The sequence below is a fragment of the Mus caroli genome, unplaced genomic scaffold, assembly GCF_978045245.1.
Source record: "Mus caroli unplaced genomic scaffold, Mus_caroli_1 scaffold_3, whole genome shotgun sequence".
NCBI lineage: Eukaryota > Metazoa > Chordata > Mammalia > Rodentia > Muridae > Mus > Mus caroli.
Genome location: NW_028227258.1, coordinates 79,046,055 through 79,066,972, shown reverse-complemented (window position 1 = coordinate 79,066,972; position 20,918 = coordinate 79,046,055). Strand labels below are relative to the sequence as shown.

Below are 20,918 nucleotides of genomic sequence, written 5' to 3'. Positions count from 1 at the left end.
CTAGGTATTGTGTAAGTCTGTGCGTTTTTAGTGTCTCTGCATACATAAGGCAGATCTTGTTTAACATGCAAGTTCCTTCAGCCACCTCTTCAAGCTGCTTGGACTGGCATTCTGAGCTTTAACAGTCATTCCCCACACAGTGCCTGTGGGCCTCCAAAGGGACAGGTGATGTGGGAAGGGCTGGGAATACACTTAGGAACAAAGCTTTCAAAACATTAATCACGGATTAAACTTGTGAACTGACCCTCATGGATATGTGCCTAGCCAATGTTCATTTAGCCTATTTAATTCTTAAAACAACTACTTTGTGTAGATAATAAAACTGAGGATCAGAGGTTAACTACTTACAGGCACAGAGGTGGCAAATGCTGGTACCAGACTTGAGCAAGTCTAACTCAACAGGCCATGTTTTGTGCCCACTAAATTATGGTGCCCAATGGAATGTCTGTGCGAGGTATAGAATTTTGCCTGTATTTTCTGTTTGCTGTTGCTGCTGTTTGGGACTAGCTCATCTATGGTTATTACAGTGTCTCTGGTAGGCACTCTCATTTTTGCTTATTCATTTCTTTCATTCATAGTTTTCAGCCAGGCATATAGGATATACGTGGATGTTCCCATGTGTCAGATGTAGGTGATAGCTTGTAACTTTTTTTTTTGTAATCTCTAGAGTTATAGCCAATGAAACAGCACTCTGAGGTGTCTAATGGCCCCAAGCAGACGATTCCATTCAAGGAGAAGAAATATACTAAAATACTTAAGTGCTTTTGCACTCCGCTGTCATTGGTGGAGAGTGAAGGGAGTGCTGTTTGCTAAGTCAATAATGGGGTGTTCCTCACACGGGGTGATCTTCTTTTGTAAGTCAAGGGCAGTCAATCGGTGACAGAGAAAACAGATGACCCATCTTGCCCAACTGCTTCCTGGCACCAAAGACAAAGGCTTGTGCCCCCCCCCCTCCCCCCAGTTATCAAGACACTTCTTCTTGTGACTTTTTTTCAGTTCATGTGAGGCCCAGACTACACTGCACAAGGCAATTTGAACTAGGCAGCCATTTTGAGTTCCTCCTTTGTGCAGGGCGGGATAGTTCAGTGAACAAAGGAGACGAGGGCCATGAGTTTATGGGGAAAGACAGGAAATAGAAGTTAGCCACAGCAACCCAGGCTGAATCGGACAGAGTGAGAGGAGGCTTTTGCACCGTGACTTGGGTACCAACCTTCGGAGGGAAATGGACGTTAAAATGAAAAGGGCTTCTGAACTTGCAAGTAGGGGCTGAGTAGCAATGAGTGCTTGCATCACACACCTTGCACCTGGCGTATTTCAAATCTATCCGTTGAGTGAGTTTATGAGTGTATGCGTGGATAAACAGATAAGACCTATCAGTGACTCTGCTTGTTTACACGGGCATGCGATTGCAAACGTTACAGTCATTAGTCTTTTTAGCATGCTTCTCTTAACTACAACTGAAGAATAAGAGTTGAAGGCCAAGCTGAACTTCTGGCACAAACATCAGAACAGCGTGGAGGTAGGAGAAGGTCTGTGGCAGACATAAAGAGTAGGAGGTCGCCGGGCGGTGGTGGCACATGCCTTTAATCCCAGCACTTGGGAGGCAGAGGCAGAGGCAGGCAGATTTCTGGGTTTGAGGCCAGCCTGGTTTACAGAGTGAATTCCAGGACAGCCAGGGCTGCACAGAGAAACCCTGTCTCGAAAACAAAACAAAACAAAAACCCCAAAAAACAAAAACCAAAAGAGTAGGAGGTCACTGTCTCTGCTGACAGCTTCCTTTGTTGATCCCTCTGTTGATCTTTGTGTGTAGCTGATAAGGCGCCTAGGGGGCAGGGACAAGAGGACATTCTCTTATCTGACCAGATATAGATCACAGGAGCAATAGCAAGAAAAGGCTGCTCCTCTGCTTCTGTTGAGACCAACCACCACAAGCTTTAGGGATGTCGTCCTTGGAGTTCAGGAGTGGTTCTACAGTGGTCCTGTCAGTATGCTGGACGAGACAGGTGACCAAGAGTGGGTGTGCTAGCCCTACCTCACGTTAGCCCTATCAGAGTCTCTTAAGCAGATTGGAATCTGTAAAGGAAGTAAGCGGAGAATCAGGTCCACTGACTTGGTTTCTCATTCACAGCAGGACTGCAGAGGGAAGACTCAGCTACTGCAGTTCTCTGCTTAGACTTTCGACTCTTCAGTTTAAACCTGTCAGGCCTTCTGCTTGTCCCAGTTGTACCAGGCCACACTCTACCTCACTGACCATTGCTCAACAGGCAAGGGTGCACGAATTGAAGGAGACTGAAAGGATTTGTATTACTGAATGAAAAAAATCCATCTTTGTTAATGAAAAAAATGCTTTCCTTAAAATCTGCACAATTGTTTTCACACATACAAACGCAGCATTCATATTTATATTCATAAATAATTTGTCATGTTTGCTTAAAGAAAAAAAAAAATCCTCTGCACACTTATGAAGAGCCATAGTGACCTCTACTGTCCAGCGAAGGCAGCTCGCAAGGTTAGCCAGAGCAGGTTTTTACTTACTTTTAAAGACATGTACATCTTATTCTTTTCGTTTGTTTTGGTTTTATTCTCTGTGTAGTTCTGGCCCTGGCTATCCTGGAACTCAGAGATCCGACTGCCTCTGCCTCCTCAGTACTGGGATTAAAGGTGTGTGCCAACACCTCTGAACTGGGACTCCTAACCAGCCAAAGATCCTGGATCCCTTCAAAAACAAGAAAATAGGAGGGAGGCCATAGCAAACAGAAAAACCCAGGTTCCAATATGAACAGGAGACCTGCCTATGATATGTGTGATTTGTGGGTCTCATAACTAGATAATAGGATCACCCAAGCTATTAATCTAAGAAGGAAATTTTCACATGGGTGACTTAATTCAAGAGCTGTAAGAAGGGTAAAACCTAGTGTAGTTTACCTCAGTAGATTGCCCTTCTGAGCCTTGCATAAGCTGTGTTCAGAATGACAAAGTATCTCACAAGTTTAATGAGAGTTGTCTAGTAGTTATATTAACATAGATACATTAAGGTCTTTCTTACATTTCCTTAGTGTTTTGTGATTTAAAATGTTCTTTTCTATGGCTATTACTATTTCCTTGCAACGTGTACAAACATTAGCCACTTTTACAGAAAATAAGATCCTTTGGCTAAACTCACATTCACATTTAGAAATGACTACTTGCAGGCTACAAAGATGGCACTGACGTTAAGGCTCAAAACTAAAAAGACTAGAAATGTCCATTTTCAGGTTAAAAACACGACCTTCATGTTTTTAATGAATTAAAATATAAATTGAGCGAGAGCACTGATTCACATTGCTGTATCTGCGCTACATTTCATCCTTCTCAAAGCATTTGCAGTATTCTGAGGATGGTATCAGTGAACTTAACCATAATTCAGGAAGACGCACAATCTGTGAAAACGCCTTAAGATCGCAAATAGCAACTACATCAATACAGAAAACATTTGAAAACGATCGATCATATAAGCCACAGATTTTTTTTTTTTAAACCTGGGTAAATCACAAAACCTCAACACTTTAGCGTCAGGTCAAATAAAATAAAAACAACTTAAGTTCTCAACCTTTTTTTAAAAAAAAAAAAATTGCTTGCTTAAACTGGACAGTGGCGGTGGCGCACGCCTTTAATCCCAGCACTTGGGAGGCAGAAGCAGGAGGATTTCTGAGTTCGAGGCCAGCCTGGTCAGAGTGAGTTCCAGGACAGCCAGGGCTACATAGAGAAACCCTGTCTCGAAAAAAAGAAAAGAAAAGAAAAAATTGCTTGCTTAAAACCTCCAAGTAAGGAGCACTAAGCTTCTGGAAGCAGGTACGGCCCCTAAACGGGGCTTTAAGGCTGGCGCGCTCCCTTAGCTCCGCCCTCAGGCAGGAGACTCCGCCCAGCTCCGCCGAGACCCGCCCCTCTGCCTGGAGACATCGTTCATCCCCGCCCAAACCCCGCCCCAGTCCCGCCCAGCGGCTGCCGAGATCCCGCTCTCTTCCAAGAGGCTCCGCGCAACTCCGCCTAGCTTCCGCCCTCCACCGCTAGACTCCGCCCCTCGACCCCTGCGCGGCGGGTTGCCAATACGCATGTGCGGTTTGCGTCACGTCCGGCGACGGGCCCCAATCTCCGGAAAGAGCTGCCGAATAGTGGCGGCGTTTTCTGCGGCGATTATTTGAGTTCCTTCGCTGCTGGAAGGGTAGACTGAACGGCGGCGACATGGTGGAGGTAAAGTGATGCTCGGGTACTCGGGAGTCGTTTGTCCCTGGAGCTTTGCTTTGCCCACGGAAGTGTAGGATGAAAGTGGTGGGAATCTGGGGAAAGGAACTGTAGTCAAAGCTGGTGGTCTCCGCACGTCGGGGTGGGAGGAAGGCCGATGACATCCCAAGTCTGAGCTTCAGTCGGCGGAAAGCCTGAGGGAATCCTGCAGTCTGTGTGTTGTCGTAGGTACCTGGCCGTCTCCTGGGAGGCGGGGCTTCTGTTGTTCCCACCGTGGCTGGGATGCTAGTCCGTGCTGTCTTGTCAGTTCCACTGTTATTTCATCTCTACCGCAGTAGAGGCGTGCGGTTCTTGATTTTGGTTGTTTGTTTGTTCTTGCGTATCCCAAACGTTTCTTAATCCCACCCACTGCGTTCCAGGTCCACTGCAGTCCTCCGAGTCTAGCCTAACATCTTTTGCCCGGACTCATTCAATAGCTTCCAGCTGGTCTAAGTGCATAGGATTAACGAACTACATTGCAGGAATGTAGTTCAGTGCTGCTTTCTGTCCCAGTGTTATAGAGTAAAAATGTTGGTGGTGGCAGAGGTCTAAACCTCACTGACCCTGGAAACCCACACTCCCGCAGCATTCAACTGCTGCAGTTCTGAATTATCTGGACATCTTTGCAGTGGGATTTCCCACACTTTCACTGCTTGTACCTCTATTCCGTGTAAGGCTGTCTCCCTCTCTTCCTATCACCTGAGAGAAACCTTTCTTGATTATACCTACCAATTCTCCCCCCACCAAGTCATCCCATTGCCTATTTCATAGAACCCTCCAAAATGTGGAATTATTTTGCTCATTTTCGTCTGTTGTCTCTTGAGTACACTGCATGCCGCATACAGTGCTAGCTCAGTAAATACCTACTGAACACATTGTAGGCATTATTCAGTTACTTTTCTAAGAGCTCTGGCAGATAGGAGCTTTCTCATCTTTGTTGTTGATTGCTGTAGTTTGTTATAGTTATTGAGGAGTGTATATCCTCCTTCATATTTAGCATGCAAAGTGCATAATGACTCTCATGTCGATTAGGGTGTATGGGTCTCTTGTAGTTAGATGTGTGATTTTTGGCTGTCTCTTTACAGGAGGTACAGAAGCATTCTGTACACACACTGGTGTTCAGGTCATTGAAGAGGACCCATGACATGTTTGTGGCTGATAATGGAAAACCTGTGCCTTTGGATGAAGAGAGGTAAGCTTTTTTCCTTTTCAATTGCTAAAGTATTTAATATTGATAGAAGGGTGCAGAGAGAGGGGAGGAGGGGACTTTGAAAGGTCTTAAAAGTGCATACTCACAGGATACTTGGGCAATAGCAAGTGGCTTTCTAGTATAATGTAAGTGATGGTAACTCATTTTTCTATTGTCTTCTGCAGTAAAAACATCATTACCTAATTATAGTTTACAGACACCCAGTGTGATGATTTGAAAAAGAATGGCCTTCATAGGCTCATGCATTTAAATGCTTGCTTGGTCTCTTGTTGGTGGAACTGTTTTGGAAGTATTAGGAGGTGTGGCCTCATTAGAGGAGGTGTGGCCTTGGGGAGAAGCTGTGAGATTTCAAAAGCCTACACTATTCCCAGTTAGCTCCCCTATTGCTTGTCTACTCCCTCCCTCTTGTCCAGTTCCCCCACCCCCACCCCACACATCATGCTTGCCAATCAGATGTAAGCTCTTGGCCTCTGCTCCAGCACCGTGCTTGCCTGCCTGCTCTAATGCTCTCTACTCTGATGGCCAAGGACTCTAGCCTCTTGAGCCATGACCCCCTAGTTAAATACTGTATTTTCTAAGTTGCCTCCAGGATGGTGTTTGCCACAGCAATAGAAAAGTAACCAGTACTCAGTAATTAGGGGCGTCCTTGCTGTCATCTTATTTGTAGTGAATCACTTTGTGTGTGTTTTTAGCTTCTGCTCTCAGACTCTTTTTGTTTTGTTTTGTTTTGTTTTTTTCAAGACAGGGTTTGTCTGTGCATCCTTGACTGTCCTGGAACTCACTCTGTAGACCTGGCTGGCCTCGAACTCAGAAATCCGCCTGCCTCTGCCTCCCAAGTGCTGGGATTAAAGGCGTGCGCCACCACTGCCCGGCTTCTGCTCTCAGACTCTTGTTGTACTCCCATCTTTGCTCCGTGGTGTAGTGAAGAGTTTTGAGTGGCATATTTTTGCTTCTCGCCAGCCCTAGTCTGGGAATTGTGTTATGTGCAGTGCCTTTCTTTGCCCTTTGCTTTTTTTTTTTTTTTTTTAATAATCTACTTAATTCCCCTCATTTGCATTCATATTTAATTTATAAGGTAGATTATTTTTTTAAGTAATATAATTACATTTCTCTTTAAAATGCTGAGCTAACCAGGCAGTGGTGGTGCACACCTTTAATCCCAGCACTTGAGAGGCAGAGGCAGGCGGATTTCTGAGTTCGAGGCCAGTCTGCTCTACAGAGTTGAGTTCCAGGACAGCCAGAGCTACACAGAGAAACCCTGTCTCGAAAAACCAAAAAGTAAAAATAAATTAAAAAATATAAATAAAATGCTGAGCTGAGCTGAGCTAATTTAGTGCTTTCATTGGGTCTGACTTTTTAGACTACTAGTAAAGTTATCTATACAATTTAACTATATTCAGACATTTAAAGTTTAAGATATATTAGTTTGTGTATGTCTTTAATTCACTTGGACCCTTGAGGTCTCATCAAAAAAGGTTTTGTGTTTATTGGGCTGCAAACTAAGGTCCTACTTTGCTTTGAATGAATACTGTATGACAGATTGTGAGATAAAGTAAACACATGTGGTATGGAAATGCATTTTAGAATTTTGTAGTTGTTAAAATACTATGTAACTTGAGAAACCTCCTGCATCTGCGACATGGAGTACCGTGTCTGCTTCTGTGCTTCTCCTCTGGTTAGCTGACTCTTTTCATTGGTGAGTATGTTTCCAGTACTTACGGGTGCATTTCATCTTTATGATCTTTACATAGTCACAAGCGGAAAATGGCAATCAAGCTTCGCAATGAGTATGGTCCTGTGCTGCATATGCCTACTTCAAAAGAGAACCTTAAGGAGAAGGGACCTCAGAACGCAACAGACTCATATCCTCATAAGCAGTATCCCGCCAACCAAGGTGAAAACCATCAGGTTTACAAGTGAAGTTTTAAAATAGGAGAAAATGTCTCCTTAGAGCTTCTCTGGGGGGCGCTGCTTAGTTGTTGCTGTGATGGTGGCCATTTTGATGAGCTCGTCAGAGTAGTAATTAAGATGCTTAGGTGAGGACTTTCAGAATGTATGATTATGACTCTCTTAGGAGGTAGACAAGATTACAGTGGCGTCTACAGGGAAAAACTCAAGTTGATTCCTAGCCTGTGGGGAGACCATCTGTGAGTTCTTTATTTTGAAAAGATGAAATTATAGTTACAAAGAATCTACTATTCCATGTGAAACTATTTACTGTGAAGAACAGCTGGAGCAGGTCGTCAGAGGGAGGGGGTGCCTTGACTTCTTAGCAGCTTACAGGCAGAACCATCAACTCCCTGCCTTTCTGAGGCTTCTGTAGAGTTGGAAAAGAAAACTTAATATTTATAATACCTTTTAAAAGGCAGTACTTGAATAAAGGCAAATTCACTGGTAATGAATTTATTATTTTTTTTTAGGACAAGATGTTGAGTATTTGGTGACAGGCACCCATCCATACCCACCAGGACCTGGTAAGTAACAGTAAGGCTGCACAGATGTGTAGACACTGTGTCTACACAGATGTAGTATCTGTTGGCTTGGACAGTTGTCAGGTACCTAAATTATATAGATGAGGACGTATGGCTGAGATGTACGGCATGCCTGGGTATAGACAGGCTGGCATGAGGGAAGCATATATGCTTGGACAGAGGACAAAAAGCCGTATGTTTGTAGTACACATGGGCATTGTGTGCTTTTGTTAGTCACTTCATTTACTCTTGGAAGTAGTCTGTTAATATTTGCATGACTACTATTTGCTAATGACTGTACTGTCTGAATTACTAGGAAATTAACTTTATTGTATTGTGTTCTCTTAATACCAAGCTGCTTGTGTTCAGTCAAATTTGATCTGTGTATTAGCCTGTATTTATTATAAGGAATTAAAAGCCAAGTCAAGCTGAGTGTAACGAAGGTTGTTGTGAACAGGTGTTGCCTTGACTGCTGATACTAAGATCCAGAGAATGCCAAGTGAGTCAGCTGCACAGTCCCTAGCTGTGGCGTTACCGTCCCAGACCAGGTATGACTGACGCTCTACTTACATAGATTCTCAGCGTTTGCAGGCTTTGGGTTTTGTTTTTTTTTTCTTGTTAACATGTGAAATGTGGAATCCAGATGCTATCTTTTTTTTTTTTTTTTTTTTTTTTTTTTTTTTTTTTTTTTGGTTTTTCGAGACAGGGTTTCTCTGTGTAGCCCTAGCTGTCCTGGAACTCACTATGTAGACCTGGCTGGCCTCAAACTCAGAAATCCGCCTGCCTCTGCCTCCCAAGTGCTGGGATTAAAGGCATGTGCCACCATGCCCGGCTCCAGATGCAATCTATCCACCTAAAAAAACCAAAACTGTGTGTTTGTGTGTGTGCACTCTTGGGCACCTCACAGCCCTCATGTGTAAATAAAAAGGCAGCTTTTGAGAATTGGTTCTCTTTCTGTTGTAAGTTCAGTGATTGAACTCATAGCACATACCTGTGATGGTTTGTATATGCTTGGGCCATGGAGTGGCACTGTTAGATGTGGCCTTGTTGGAGTGGGTGTGTCACTGTGGGTATGGGCTTAAGACCCTCATCCTAGCTGCCTGCAAGGGAGTATTCTGCTAGCAGCCTTCGGATGAAGATGTAGAAATCTCAGGTCCTCCTGCACCATGCCTGCCTGGAGCTGCCATGTTCTTGCCATGATGATAATGGTCTGAACCTCTGAACCTGTAAGACAGCCCCAATTAAATGTCCTTATAAGAGCTGCCTTGGTCATGGTGTCAATTCACAGCAGTAAAAGCCTAACTAAGACAATACCTTTGCCCACACTGTACCATTTCAGCATTCCCACCTTTTTCTATTTAGAGTCTCTCACTGCTGGGCCTTGGGCATGTGCCTGAATTGTCTCCAGTACTAGGATTACCAGCATGTGTCACCATGCCTTTTTCCTTTTCTTTTTTTTTTTTTTCTTTCTTTCAAACAAAGGTTCTGGGAGTTGAACTCCTCATGCTTGGAACAGCAAGCACGTTATCAACTGAGCTGTCTCCCAGAATTCCTAAAAGAAAGTTCTGTGGCGAATACATAACTAGGGATGTGCTGAGTGATTATTCTTGATCTCTCTATTCTGCAGAGTTGATGCAAATCGTACTGGGCCTGCTGGAAGTGAGTACCGACACCCAGGGGCTTCTGACCGTTCCCAGCCCACAGCAATGAATTCTGTAAGTCTCCTGGGTCAAAGAGCGCAGATTTCTAGCTCTCGGAACGATTCCTCTTTTATCCTAAAAGTCTTATATAGATACTGAAATCAATACTGTCCTGAGCTCTGTTAATACAAATAGCAGCCTGGGTTAGTCCTTAGCATTTCATAGCCCTAAACACATGGTTTTGGTAAGTTGCTTTTTTGTTTTGTTTTGTTTTAAAGAATCCCACGATATACATAGTCGGTTTGTAAATGGCTAATGCTGTGATCATGATAGTTGCTCCTCACTCTTAGAAGAACAAGCGTTGGGGCTGGGAGCTAGTTGATTTAGTTAAGAGCACATGTTGTGCAAATACAAGGACCAAGGGCAATACCAGCACCACAGGAAAGCTGTGTGTGGCTGTGGGTAACACCAGCATTTGGGGTGGGCCAGTCAAAGTAGGGGTGGCAGAGGGGCTCTGGCACTCAGTGGCCAGCCAGCTTAACCAGAAAGTGAAATCCTTAGCTTCAGGTTCAATGAGAGTCCCGTTTTCAAAGTGTCAGTAGAGTGGGGATAGAACAGAAAACCTGTCATATTCTGGCATTCACATGCACACACCTGTACGTGCATTTACCACATGAATGCGCTTGCACACACAGAATAATTTTAAGGAAACCATCTTTATAGTACTAAGGTATTTTTCATCTTGGGCAGGCCCTGCCCCTAGGTTCTTATATTGCTTTTATTTCTGCCAGTGAATCAGTTTATTTTTCGAAGCTACTTTTCCTTACTACAGTTACTAGGAAAATGCTGCACTAGTAATAGCATCCAACACACGCACACACACACACACACACACACAAACAAACACACACACGCACACACACACGCATTCACGCACACACTGAACCTGGGGTGGGTGTGGGTTTGTGTTATTTCGGACATGTACTGATGTTGTGAGTTGGTGAATGGCTGCAGTTGAGTGCTACAGGTTTGGTGACATTGATGCGCTGTGCAGCCCCTTGGGTAAGTTGTGGCTTTACTTGCGCAGGGATGGAGCTCATTTGGCGGTCACTACCCACATCACATTTCAGAGCGGCTCTCTGTTTAGGCTTTCTGCTTCCTTAGGATGTAATTTAAGTTTCTTCAGGATAGGGTCTCATGTAGCCTTGCACTTTCGGTATCTGAGCTAACCTTGAACTTCTGATCCTGCTGCCTCCACCTCCTGATTGCTTAAATTGCAGGCTGGAGATAAACCCAGATCTCCATGACGTCAGGCCAGCAGCCCACCCACTGAGCTACATGCCCTGGCCCAGCTCACACCTACTAAGGGGAGAATTTCGTAGTTTCAGTATAGTTTTGGATTAATGAAATAATGTTAATGGTAGATTCTTCAGTTGAGTGTTCTTTATTTAAAGTGCTCAGGACTATAGGTGTTTTTAGATTAGATTTTAGATTTTTTTTTTGCATGGAATATTGACATACACGTTTTAAAATTAATTACATGTCTTCTTTGACATTTCATACATGTTAAAAAAAATGCATTCTGGTTATTCTTACCTTTCACCCTCAGTCTTCCCTCCTTTCTACAAATCCCTTTTTCATGTCCAGGTCTGTTTTGGTTTTGTTTAGTGGCCCATTTGGTTTAAGTAGGCTGTATATAGACAGTGGGTTTAGGACTAACCATTTGAACTTAGTGGGCTCAGTAGCACACACACGAAGACAATGACCCTTTCTCTCCCAAAACCTCAGGAGTCAGTAGTTGTGCAGGTAGGGGTCAGCCCCACCTACCCCTCCCCTCCCAATCCACATCTTAGTTGATGGGGTTAGTCTTGTGTAGGCCTAATGCAGGTTCCTGCAGCTGCTATGAATTCAAGATTATACTTGTGTTAGGCTAAAAAAATGGTATCTGTCTGTTCTTCCTCCTTTCACGTCCTCTTCTGCAGCACTCACTGAGCCTTAGAGGAGCTGCTGTGAGTGTCTTGTCTAGTGCTGAGCACTCAACTCTTGCTTGTTTCTGCACCATAGATCTCCAAAGAGAAATGCCACCATTAAGTCCAGGAGTAGCATTTCTCTGTGGGCATAAAGATAGGCATTTAGAAGACTTCTAGCCATATGTTCTTGACCAGGTTTATAGTACCGTGTGTGGCTTCCCTCCTGTGGAGCAGGCCTCAAATCCAAGCACAGAGCAGTTGAATTATGCCTGTGAGAGTCATGCCACTATTGTACAAAGGGGTCTTGCCTAACTAGTTGGTATTGAAGTTTATAGAGGTTGAAGCTGGGTAGGCCCACTGATGCCTTTTCTGCACTGAGAGCCTGTGCAGCGCCTTCCTGCTCTGTGAAGGCTGGCTGACAGGGAGTTTGCCCTCTCTTCCAGCTCTCTTTCTCTGTAGCTTGCAACCCAGCGGAGTGGTGTCTTCAGCAATAGGGTCTTAACATATAGTTCTGGTAGGCAGTCGATTATATTTGCTGTTGTGCACTAAGTCTGAAATCTAGGCTTGGCTGTTGGAGCGTGTGGAAGTTTAAATGTGTGGGTTAAAGATGCTCAAGCCTATATCAGCTAGTAGATATTTTAAAATAATGTTTCATTATTCTGTTAGAAGAATGAGAGAGATAGGGAGGTTACCAAGTTGTTGCCTAAAGTTGGTCAGGTAGTGGTTGGCTCAGTTGGGTTTTGAACTCCAGAGTGATATCTGCTCAAAGTGCAGTACCCTGTCTGCCTCGGGGGTTCTTAATTTCTTTTTTTTTTTAAATTAATTATTTACATTCCAAAAGTTGCCCCCTTTCCTGGCCCTCCTTCCAGAGTTCTTAACCCCCTCACTTGTGAGAGGGTGTTCTCCTCCACCAGCATCCACCCCACTTGTGAGAGGGTGTTCTCCAGCAGCATCCCTCCCCCCACTTGTGAGAGGGTGTTCTCCTCCAGCAGCATCCCTCCTCCCCCTTGTGAGAGGGTGTTCTCCTCCACCAGCATCCCTCCCCCCACTTGTGAGAGGGTGTTCTCCTCTACCAGCATCCCTCCCCCCACTTGTGAGAGGGTGTTCTCCTCCACCAGCATCCCTCCTCCCTGGGGCATCAAGCTTCCACAGGATTACATTTATCCTCTCCCACTGAGGCCGGACAGGCAGTCCACTGCTTCACGAGTGCCTGGGTCCTCAGATCAGCCCATGTATGCTCCTTGGTTTTTGGCCTAGTCTCTGGGAACTCTGAGTGGTCCATATTAGTTGGTACTGTTGTTCTTCCTATGGGGTTGCAATCTCCTTCAGATCCTTCAGTCCTTCCCCTGACTACTCCATATGGGTCCCCAATCTCAGTCCAGTGGATTGCTGTAAGCATCTGCATTTGATTCAGTCAGCTGCTGGTAGAGCCTCTCAGAGGACAGCCATGCTAGGCTCCTGTCTACAAGTGCAACCTGTCCTCAGCAATAGTGGCAGGGTTTGGTGTACGTGCATGGGATGGGTCCCAAGTTGGGCCAGTCACTGGGTGGCCTTTCCTTCAGTCTCTGTTCCCCTGCATTTTTTTTAGACAGGAATAATTCTGGGTTAAAAATTTTGAAGATGGGTGGGTAGCCTGCTGCCTTAGTGGAGGGCCATGTCTGTCTACTGAAGGTGGTTTCTTTAGGCTCCATGTCTCCCCTCTTGGACATTTCGGTTAATGTCATCCCAATTGAGTCCTGGAAGCCTTTCATATCTCAGGTCTCCTGGGCTTTCCAGAGTTCTTCCCCGCACCCCCCCCCCCCCCGCCGCCTCCTGCTGCATATTTCGATTCTCTCCTGTCTCACCACACATCTGATCCTGCCCACTCCCTTCTCCTTCCCCCTTATCTCTTCTACCCAGGTTCCTCTCCCTTCCTCTGCCTCCCATGATTATTTTGTTCCCCTTCTAAGTGGGTTTAAGGTATCCATACTTGGGCCCTCCTTGTTAGGCTTCATATGTTCTGTGGACTGTATCCTGGGTATTCTGTACTTTTCTTGGCTAATATCCACTGTTACTGAGTACATACCATGCATGTCCTTTTGGGTCTGAGTTACCTCACTCAGGATGATATTTCCTAGTTCCATCTATTTGCTTGCAAAATTCATGATGTCCTCATTTTTAATAGCTGAATAGTATTCTATTGTGTAATGAGCCATATATTTTATATCCATTCATCGGTTGAGGTACATCTGGGTTGTTTCCAGCTTCTGGCTATTACAAATAAGGCTGCTATGAACATAGTGGAGCATGTGTGTCCTTGTGGTATGGTGGAGCATCTTTTAGGTATATACCCAGGAGTGGTATAGCTGGGTCTTCAGGTAGAACTATTTCCAGTCTTTTGAGTAACCTCCAGACTGATGTCCAGAGTGGTTGTACCAGCTAGCAGTCCCACCACCAGCAGTGGAGCAGTGGTCCCCTTTCTCTACATCCTCACCAACCTGTGTTGTCACCTGAGGTTTTGATCTTAGTCATTCTGATTGGTGTAAGGTGGAATCTCAGGGCTGTTTTAATTTGCGTTTCCCTAATGACTAAGGATGTTGAACATTTCTTTAAGTGCTTCTCAGCCATTCAAGATTCCTCTGTTGGGAATTCTCTCAGAACACGGAGTTCTGATGAAGCATTACATTTTTTTCAAGTTAAAAGGTATCTTAGCTGTCTTCCTCTTCAGTTAATGAAAAAAAAAAAAGGCTTTCATAAATCCTCTTTCAATTTGTATTTTTGAATGAATGGCTTGAATCCTTCAATTTGATGGCCGTAATGGTTGCGTAATCTCTCCCATGTCTAGATTATGGAGACCGGCAACACTAAGAACTCTGCACTAATGGCTAAAAAAGCCCCTACAATGCCCAAACCCCAGTGGCACCCACCGTGGAAACTCTACAGGGTGAGTAGATCTGTGTTCCCTTCCGTCAGCCAGGAGTGGGGTTGAGAACTTTGGGGTGGCCTGGGGTGAGTGGGCTCAGCGCTGTGCTGGGGTGTCTGGAGGGCTTTCCTAGCGCAGCCACATGGTGTCTTGTTTTTAAGTAAAGCACAGGATACAGAGGAAGGCGTGCATATGGAGAGCAGGTGACTAAGAAAGTTCTTCACTGTGGCGGTGGGTGAAGTAGGAACAGGAGAGCCTGCCCGATTGTTTTCCGTGTGAGGGTACAGTAAGACACTGCCGTTCATACCTGCTGTGTGGGGCTGATGGATTTTAATAGACACAGCTCTCAGTACCCACTGCGGAATCATGACGTCACCTCATTCCTGTCTTACACTCTTCCCTCCTGGCGACCGCTCATCTGAGTTCTGCCGTGACACGCAGAGTGGATAGTAGATGTTTCTGGAGATGTTTCTGGTGTCTCACGTAATGATTTTGAGATAAGGTGCATTCCTTTTCTTGATTAGTAATATTCGGTTGTCTAGATGCACCTCACTCTCAGTGTTCATTCACTGAAGATAAGCTGATGTTTCTCACTCTAAAAGAGAATTGTCAAACTACAACTGTTTTTGAAGATGATGTGATTCAAGTCCTGGCTGTGGTTAAAATTGAGTGCATGTTAAACAATGTATGGATCAATGTACTCACCGCACTTTTTGTTGCACAGGTTATCAGTGGGCATCTTGGCTGGGTTCGGTGTATCGCTGTGGAACCTGGAAATCAGTGGTTCGTTACAGGATCCGCCGACAGAACCATAAAGGTAATAAGGAGAATGTTGGGTGTCTTCCATAAGTTACTTCCTAGGGAGGTATTGCAGCAAATTTACCATCAAAACTAGCAACAATGCCTGTTTGCAAAGTGGGATTCAAACTTGTTTTGTAAACATGTTAACTGCCTACTGTTAGTTCTGTGTAGCTTACTGAAGGAAGTTTTCATTCTGTGGTTATAGGATGGAAGCATAGTTCTCTGTAGAGGTGCGGTGGAAAGTTGTCTAAGAGCTAGACTGGTGCAGTCCTACCGTAGTTAGAGCTTCAGGCGGACTCAGAACATCTGTGTTGAAGTGCTGGCCCTTTCTCTGTGTGTCCAGGGATTTATTGTTTAAGAGTCAGCTTTAAATTGCTTTACATGTGCTTGCAGGTGATCCTCTACCGAGCTACATCTCTAGTAACTTAATTTTTTTCTGGAGACAAGGTCTCACTGTACTTGTAGCTGGACTGAACTTGCTGTACAGACCAGGCTAGTTTTAAATTCACCTGCCTCTGGAGTGCTGGGATTAAGGTGGTGTGCACTACCATACCTGGAAGAAATCCCTAGTTTTTATTTTGAATCTTGTTTTTCTCATATAGCATCATCTTGAAGACCTACTATGAAAAGCTCAGTGTTTTACATGAATAGAATGTACAGATAATTCTGTAGCTTGTTTCCCTGTTGTTCAACATGAAAGGTTTTAGTTTATTTTTCATTGTGATTTACAGAGCCTGCTCTCTGTGTGTTGTGTTTTGTACAAGTGCCAGGACAAAAGTCTTCGACCTGGTACAGAAAGTACAACTTTCTCCCCACAGTTAGTGAGCTGCTGCTCGGTCCACTGTGCTGACCATGTAGCTTTTAGATAAGTGCAGGGATGTGACCACTGGGAATGGATAGATGTCTAACTGTAAACAGACACACAGACAGGCAGTGAGGTGAACATGGTCATTCTTAGTACTTCTCTGGATTAAGTTGCCACTCTCTCTGGTACAGTTAATGGCGTGCTGTTGGTATTTTCATCATGGTAAATCCTTTTATGAGTTGGGAGCATTAACCTTGTCACATTCTGCAAACACTCACCCAGCTTCCATGTGCCTTCCCCTGCTTTTATCTGGAGACGAATCACTTTAAAGAGTTCAGATTCCCCAGTGTGTACAGTTACTGTTACTTCAGTGTTCTAAAGGAGTTTTGGTGGGAGAAGTAACCAGGATAAAGCAAAACAATTACTTGGTTTCAGATTTGGGACTTGGCTAGTGGCAAATTAAAGCTGTCATTGACTGGCCACATCAGTACAGTGCGTGGTGTGATCGTGAGCACGAGGAGCCCTTATTTATTCTCTTGTGGAGAAGACAAACAAGTGAAGTGCTGGGATCTTGAATATAACAAGGTAAGCGCGGAGCCAGTGCCAGCTCTTTGCCTTGGAGCTGCATTCCTGGGCCCCACTGTTGATCTTTGTGGTGTTAGAAAGTGTAACCCTTCTGCCTTTATCTTTAGGTGATACGGCACTATCATGGCCATCTAAGTGCAGTGTATGGTCTGGATTTGCACCCAACATTGGATGTCCTGGTGACTTGTAGTCGGGATTCCACTGCTCGGGTAAATGAAAAGTGGCTGTGTGGTCTTTTAGGTGTCCCTGTGTCTTCTCTTATGCAAGCGTGGTATTAGTGGGCTTTTGTTTTGTTTTCCTTTTCGTATAGGAGACTAGATTGCTGACCCATCACTAACCTGGTCCCTCTGGATTCGTGACTTCTGTGTTTGTTTGCTCTCACCCTTTCACAGGGGTTGCCTAAGACCATCAGAAAACACAGATATTTGTGTTACGATTCATAACAGTAGCACAATTGCCAGTTATGAAGTAGCAATGAAAATAACTTTATGGTTGGGGGCCACCACTACATGAGGAACTGCATTAAAGGATCGAAGCACTAGAAAGGCTGAGAGCCAGTGGTCTAGACTGTCACAGTGGTTGCCCATTGGCTGTTTAAGTCTCTAGTCCCATCATGGGACTAAGCTGACAGATTAGTATCCTGATCTTTAAAGTTTCTTTCTTCCTTGGCCACTGTCTCCTGGTCGCACATGGGTCATTGTCCTCCATTAATGTGTCCCCTTCACCATGTTCAGACATGTTGGCTTGGCAAACTTAGAGCTTTGAAATACAGACACCTGTCCTTTTCCTATCATGCTAACTTTACTTTACAGATCTGGGACGTGAGAACTAAAGCCAGTGTACACACTTTGTCTGGACACACAAATGCAGTTGCTACCGTGAGATGCCAGGCTGCAGAGCCACAGATCATTACAGGTACGATCTGCTGCTCCCCTAACGCCGCACCAGAGGCACAGCCGGCCATTCTGCAGCCACCGCGAGCGCCTCCACCTCCGACCGACTCGTGTTCTAGTTTCTCTTTGGATTTTAATCATGGGCATTTGAAATTTAGGGTTGCCAGGTGTTTTCTAGGGTTTGTTTGTTTGTTTATATTTTTATCTTGTGGTTTTTTATGTATCATTACATAAAAAGGTTAGGCATTGTAAAAGCTGTTTAGAAAAATGCTATAAAATACAATCAAGAGTCACTCTAGAATCTCATGACTATCACTCTAGTATGAATCTTCCTTGAATGACAGTGGATCTTAACTGTGACTGGAAAGTCATTCTTTCACTTGTTTGTTTTGTTAACTACAGATTTTAAGATAAAAAGATTCATTTTTTTCCCCTTCCCTGCCATTGGAGGTTAAAATTACATATTTGTTTTTATTTGCTCTTTATACTTAGCCACTCTCTACTGCCTCAGGCAAAAAGTTAAAAAGAACTAAATATAGAATAACTACAGTTTTAGGACTTTGAGGAAATGATTCACAGTGATAGGACTTTCATTTAGTGTATACAGATGTACAGACAAGTACATTGTGTTTAATGGGTTTTAACTTGTGGATTCTGTCCGGTCTCTGTCTTTTCACTACAGGAAGTCACGATACCACGATACGATTATGGGATCTAGTGGCTGGAAAGACACGAGTGACACTGACAAACCATAAGAAATCAGTGAGGGCTGTGGTCTTACATCCGCTACTGTAAGTGTGCTGTGCTGATAGCTTGCCTTTCTCCGCATCTCAGTGACACTGAGGCCAGGAGGGCCTGCTGTACCTCTGTGCCTGTGCTGCTTAGGCCTTTCAGTTCCCATCTGCTGCTGTTGCCTCGTGCTCTGTGGAATGAAGGCCATAGCCCCTCTATAGAGTGACAAATAAGGCCAAGTTGTGGTTAAAGCTGAATGTCAGAGTAGGCGGGAGTAGTGTCTGGACATACAGGGTACTGGACCCACTTTGACCTGTCCAGATTGTTTCACATATGGTGTCCTGTCAGAGACAGACAGAGCAGAGTTAGATTCCTAAGGGAGAAGTAAGTGTGCAGGAAATGGAGGGAGAGGCATCAGCACTGGAGAAGGCAGGCCACTCCTGACACTCAGCTCATCCCCCAGCCCTCCCCCCACTGCTCCCTGCTTCTTCCCTTTCTTGTCCCCTTTCCTTCCTTTCCTACCTTTTCTCTTTCTCTTGTCATCCCTCTCTTTCTTTCCTTCTTTCCCTTTCAAGATTTTTTTGCCCTGTGTGTGTGCACTTTTTTGGGCTAATTAGCGTGTAGCACACTGAAGAAACCAAAACACTGCTCTGGGATCTAAAGTGCATCTCAGCAGCCGGACAAGGCTGGTGGGACTTGGAGCGAGGATAGTGATGATTCTGTACTGTGGTGAACAGTTACATTTTACTGAGGCTGTCTGGAGCAGTGAGCACACAGGGCTTTTTCAAAGCTGCGAGTTTCTTTGATACAGTGTACTTTCCCATTAATTCCTGTCAATCTTTGTTCTAGTTACACATTTGCGTCTGGTTCTCCAGATAACATAAAGCAGTGGAAATTCCCCGATGGAGGCTTCATTCAAAATCTCTCTGGTCACAATGCAATCATTAACACGCTGGCGGTCAATGCTGATGGAGTGCTTGTGTCTGGAGGTAACGCAAGGTTTCTATGGTGTGTTGAGTGTGCCCTTCTGTTGATGTGAGTGAGTTAGTATCTAAAGCATCACACTGTTATAGTGACTCACCTGACTAGGGTGTATGTGCCTGCCGTCGTGCTCAGTGGTGTTCCATGCAGCATGTTGCATAGTTTAGGCATGTTTGCATTCCCATGTGATGAAGGTAGGGATTTATGCTAGGAACTGCCTGATGTTTGGTTGGATTTTAAATGGTATGGTGTCTATAATTCTGAATTAAACTCAAATGAGAGTAGACAAAACCATATTAGGGAATTTGAGAGAGAGAGAGAGAGAGAGAGAGAGTGTTGCTGGTATAATGTTCAGCTCCTGGGTCATCTGAGCTGTTGAGGGGATAGAAGTAGAACTGTGTGTTTCCCTTGCAGCTGACAATGGCACCATGCACCTTTGGGACTGGAGAACTGGCTATAATTTTCAGCGTGTCCATGCAGCTGTACAACCTGGGTCTTTGGACAGTGAGTCAGGAATCTTCGCTTGTGCTTTCGATCGGTCAGAAAGTCGGTTACTAACAGCTGAAGCTGATAAAACCATTAAAGTTTACAGAGAGGATGAGACTGCGGTAAGTTCTTAGTGTCCACCTCTCTGTCTGTCTGTCTGTCTGTCTTCCTATCTTCCTTCCTTTTTAGTTTAATTTAATTTTATATTTTATATTTAGAGACAAGGTATCACATGGTACCTCTGGTTGGCCTGGAACTCACTTTGTAGCTCAAGTTGATTTTAAACTTGAAACTGTCTTCCTGCCTCTGCTTCTCCGATGCTGGGATTTTGGGCCTGAGCCAGCACACCCAACTTTCACATGCATTTTAAAGTAAAAGAATTGCATGTCAATTTGACAAGGACTGCTCATTTGAGTACAAAAAGAAACAGACTCACTATAGTACCATCAACTTCATCCTCTGGATAGCGATCTGACCGGCTCAGGGCTTCTGTGTGGTTTCATGGATGCAGACACATCAGTGATACAGCATTGCTTTCTAAGTACAGTTCTACCTCGTACAGTTCCTGGGAAGGAAATGGTACCTTAACCGTGGCAGACAGGAGACTGCTGAGGAAAGGAGTGTAGAGTTAGACGCTGGTATTGCTGTAATAGCTAAATGGAAATCCAACCAAACCCACTTACCCCTTGTTAAACTTGGATAATGCCAGAAGTTTGTCAGCTGTTTCTAAAATTCTTCAAGATCCACTCAGCACGGCCTGCCAAGCAAGTACTATGATTTAGCAGAGACAGATCTTTTCATTGAAAGGAAACAAACTAATAAAATCACACTTTGTTTACTGTTCTGTTTTTAGACAGAAGAAACTCACCCAGTCAGCTGGAAACCAGAAATTATCAAGAGAAAGCGATTTTAGTGTCTTCATGGCTGTCCTGTTCGTGCTTGGTGTTGATGAGGATATCCAGTCATTCATGAAAGCTCACTTGCAGAAAACATTGCTGCTTTGTATTTTACAATAAACTGCTCCCCATGCCCCTCACCTGTGTTTTATTTCTGAAATAAACAGTTTCTAGTTTTAGAAGTAAACGGTAAATATAAAGAATTCAGGCATATTGAGGATTGTTGTTCCTAACACTATTTTGACTGGGTTTTTTTTTTTTTTTTTTTTTTTTTTTTTGGTTTTGG

General features: G+C 44.3%; 1 protein-coding gene across 1 annotated transcript; it reads left to right on the top strand.

The window, feature by feature from the left end:
• Positions 1-4,104: 4,104 nt before the first annotated feature.
• On the top strand, positions 4,105-20,772 carry Plrg1 (pleiotropic regulator 1). Its single transcript, XM_021157623.3, has 15 exons — positions 4,105-4,230; positions 5,346-5,452; positions 7,222-7,364; positions 7,891-7,944; positions 8,399-8,489; positions 9,569-9,656; positions 14,376-14,474; positions 15,178-15,270; positions 16,495-16,644; positions 16,752-16,853; positions 17,457-17,559; positions 18,220-18,328; positions 19,119-19,258; positions 19,665-19,858; positions 20,590-20,772. Exons 1-15 carry the CDS (start codon positions 4,222-4,224, stop codon positions 20,647-20,649), a joined length of 1,542 nt encoding a protein of 513 aa, XP_021013282.1. The 5' UTR covers positions 4,105-4,221; the 3' UTR covers positions 20,650-20,772.
• The last annotated feature ends 146 nt before the right edge of the window (positions 20,773-20,918 follow it).

Bases quoted from the DNA above. Each gene is read 5' to 3' on its own strand.
- Plrg1 (XM_021157623.3), top strand. The intron at 9,657-14,375 runs GTAAGTCTCCTG...TCCCATGTCTAG, and splicing joins AGCCCACAGCAATGAATTCT to ATTATGGAGACCGGCAACAC. The intron at 16,645-16,751 runs GTAAGCGCGGAG...CTTTATCTTTAG, and splicing joins GGGATCTTGAATATAACAAG to GTGATACGGCACTATCATGG.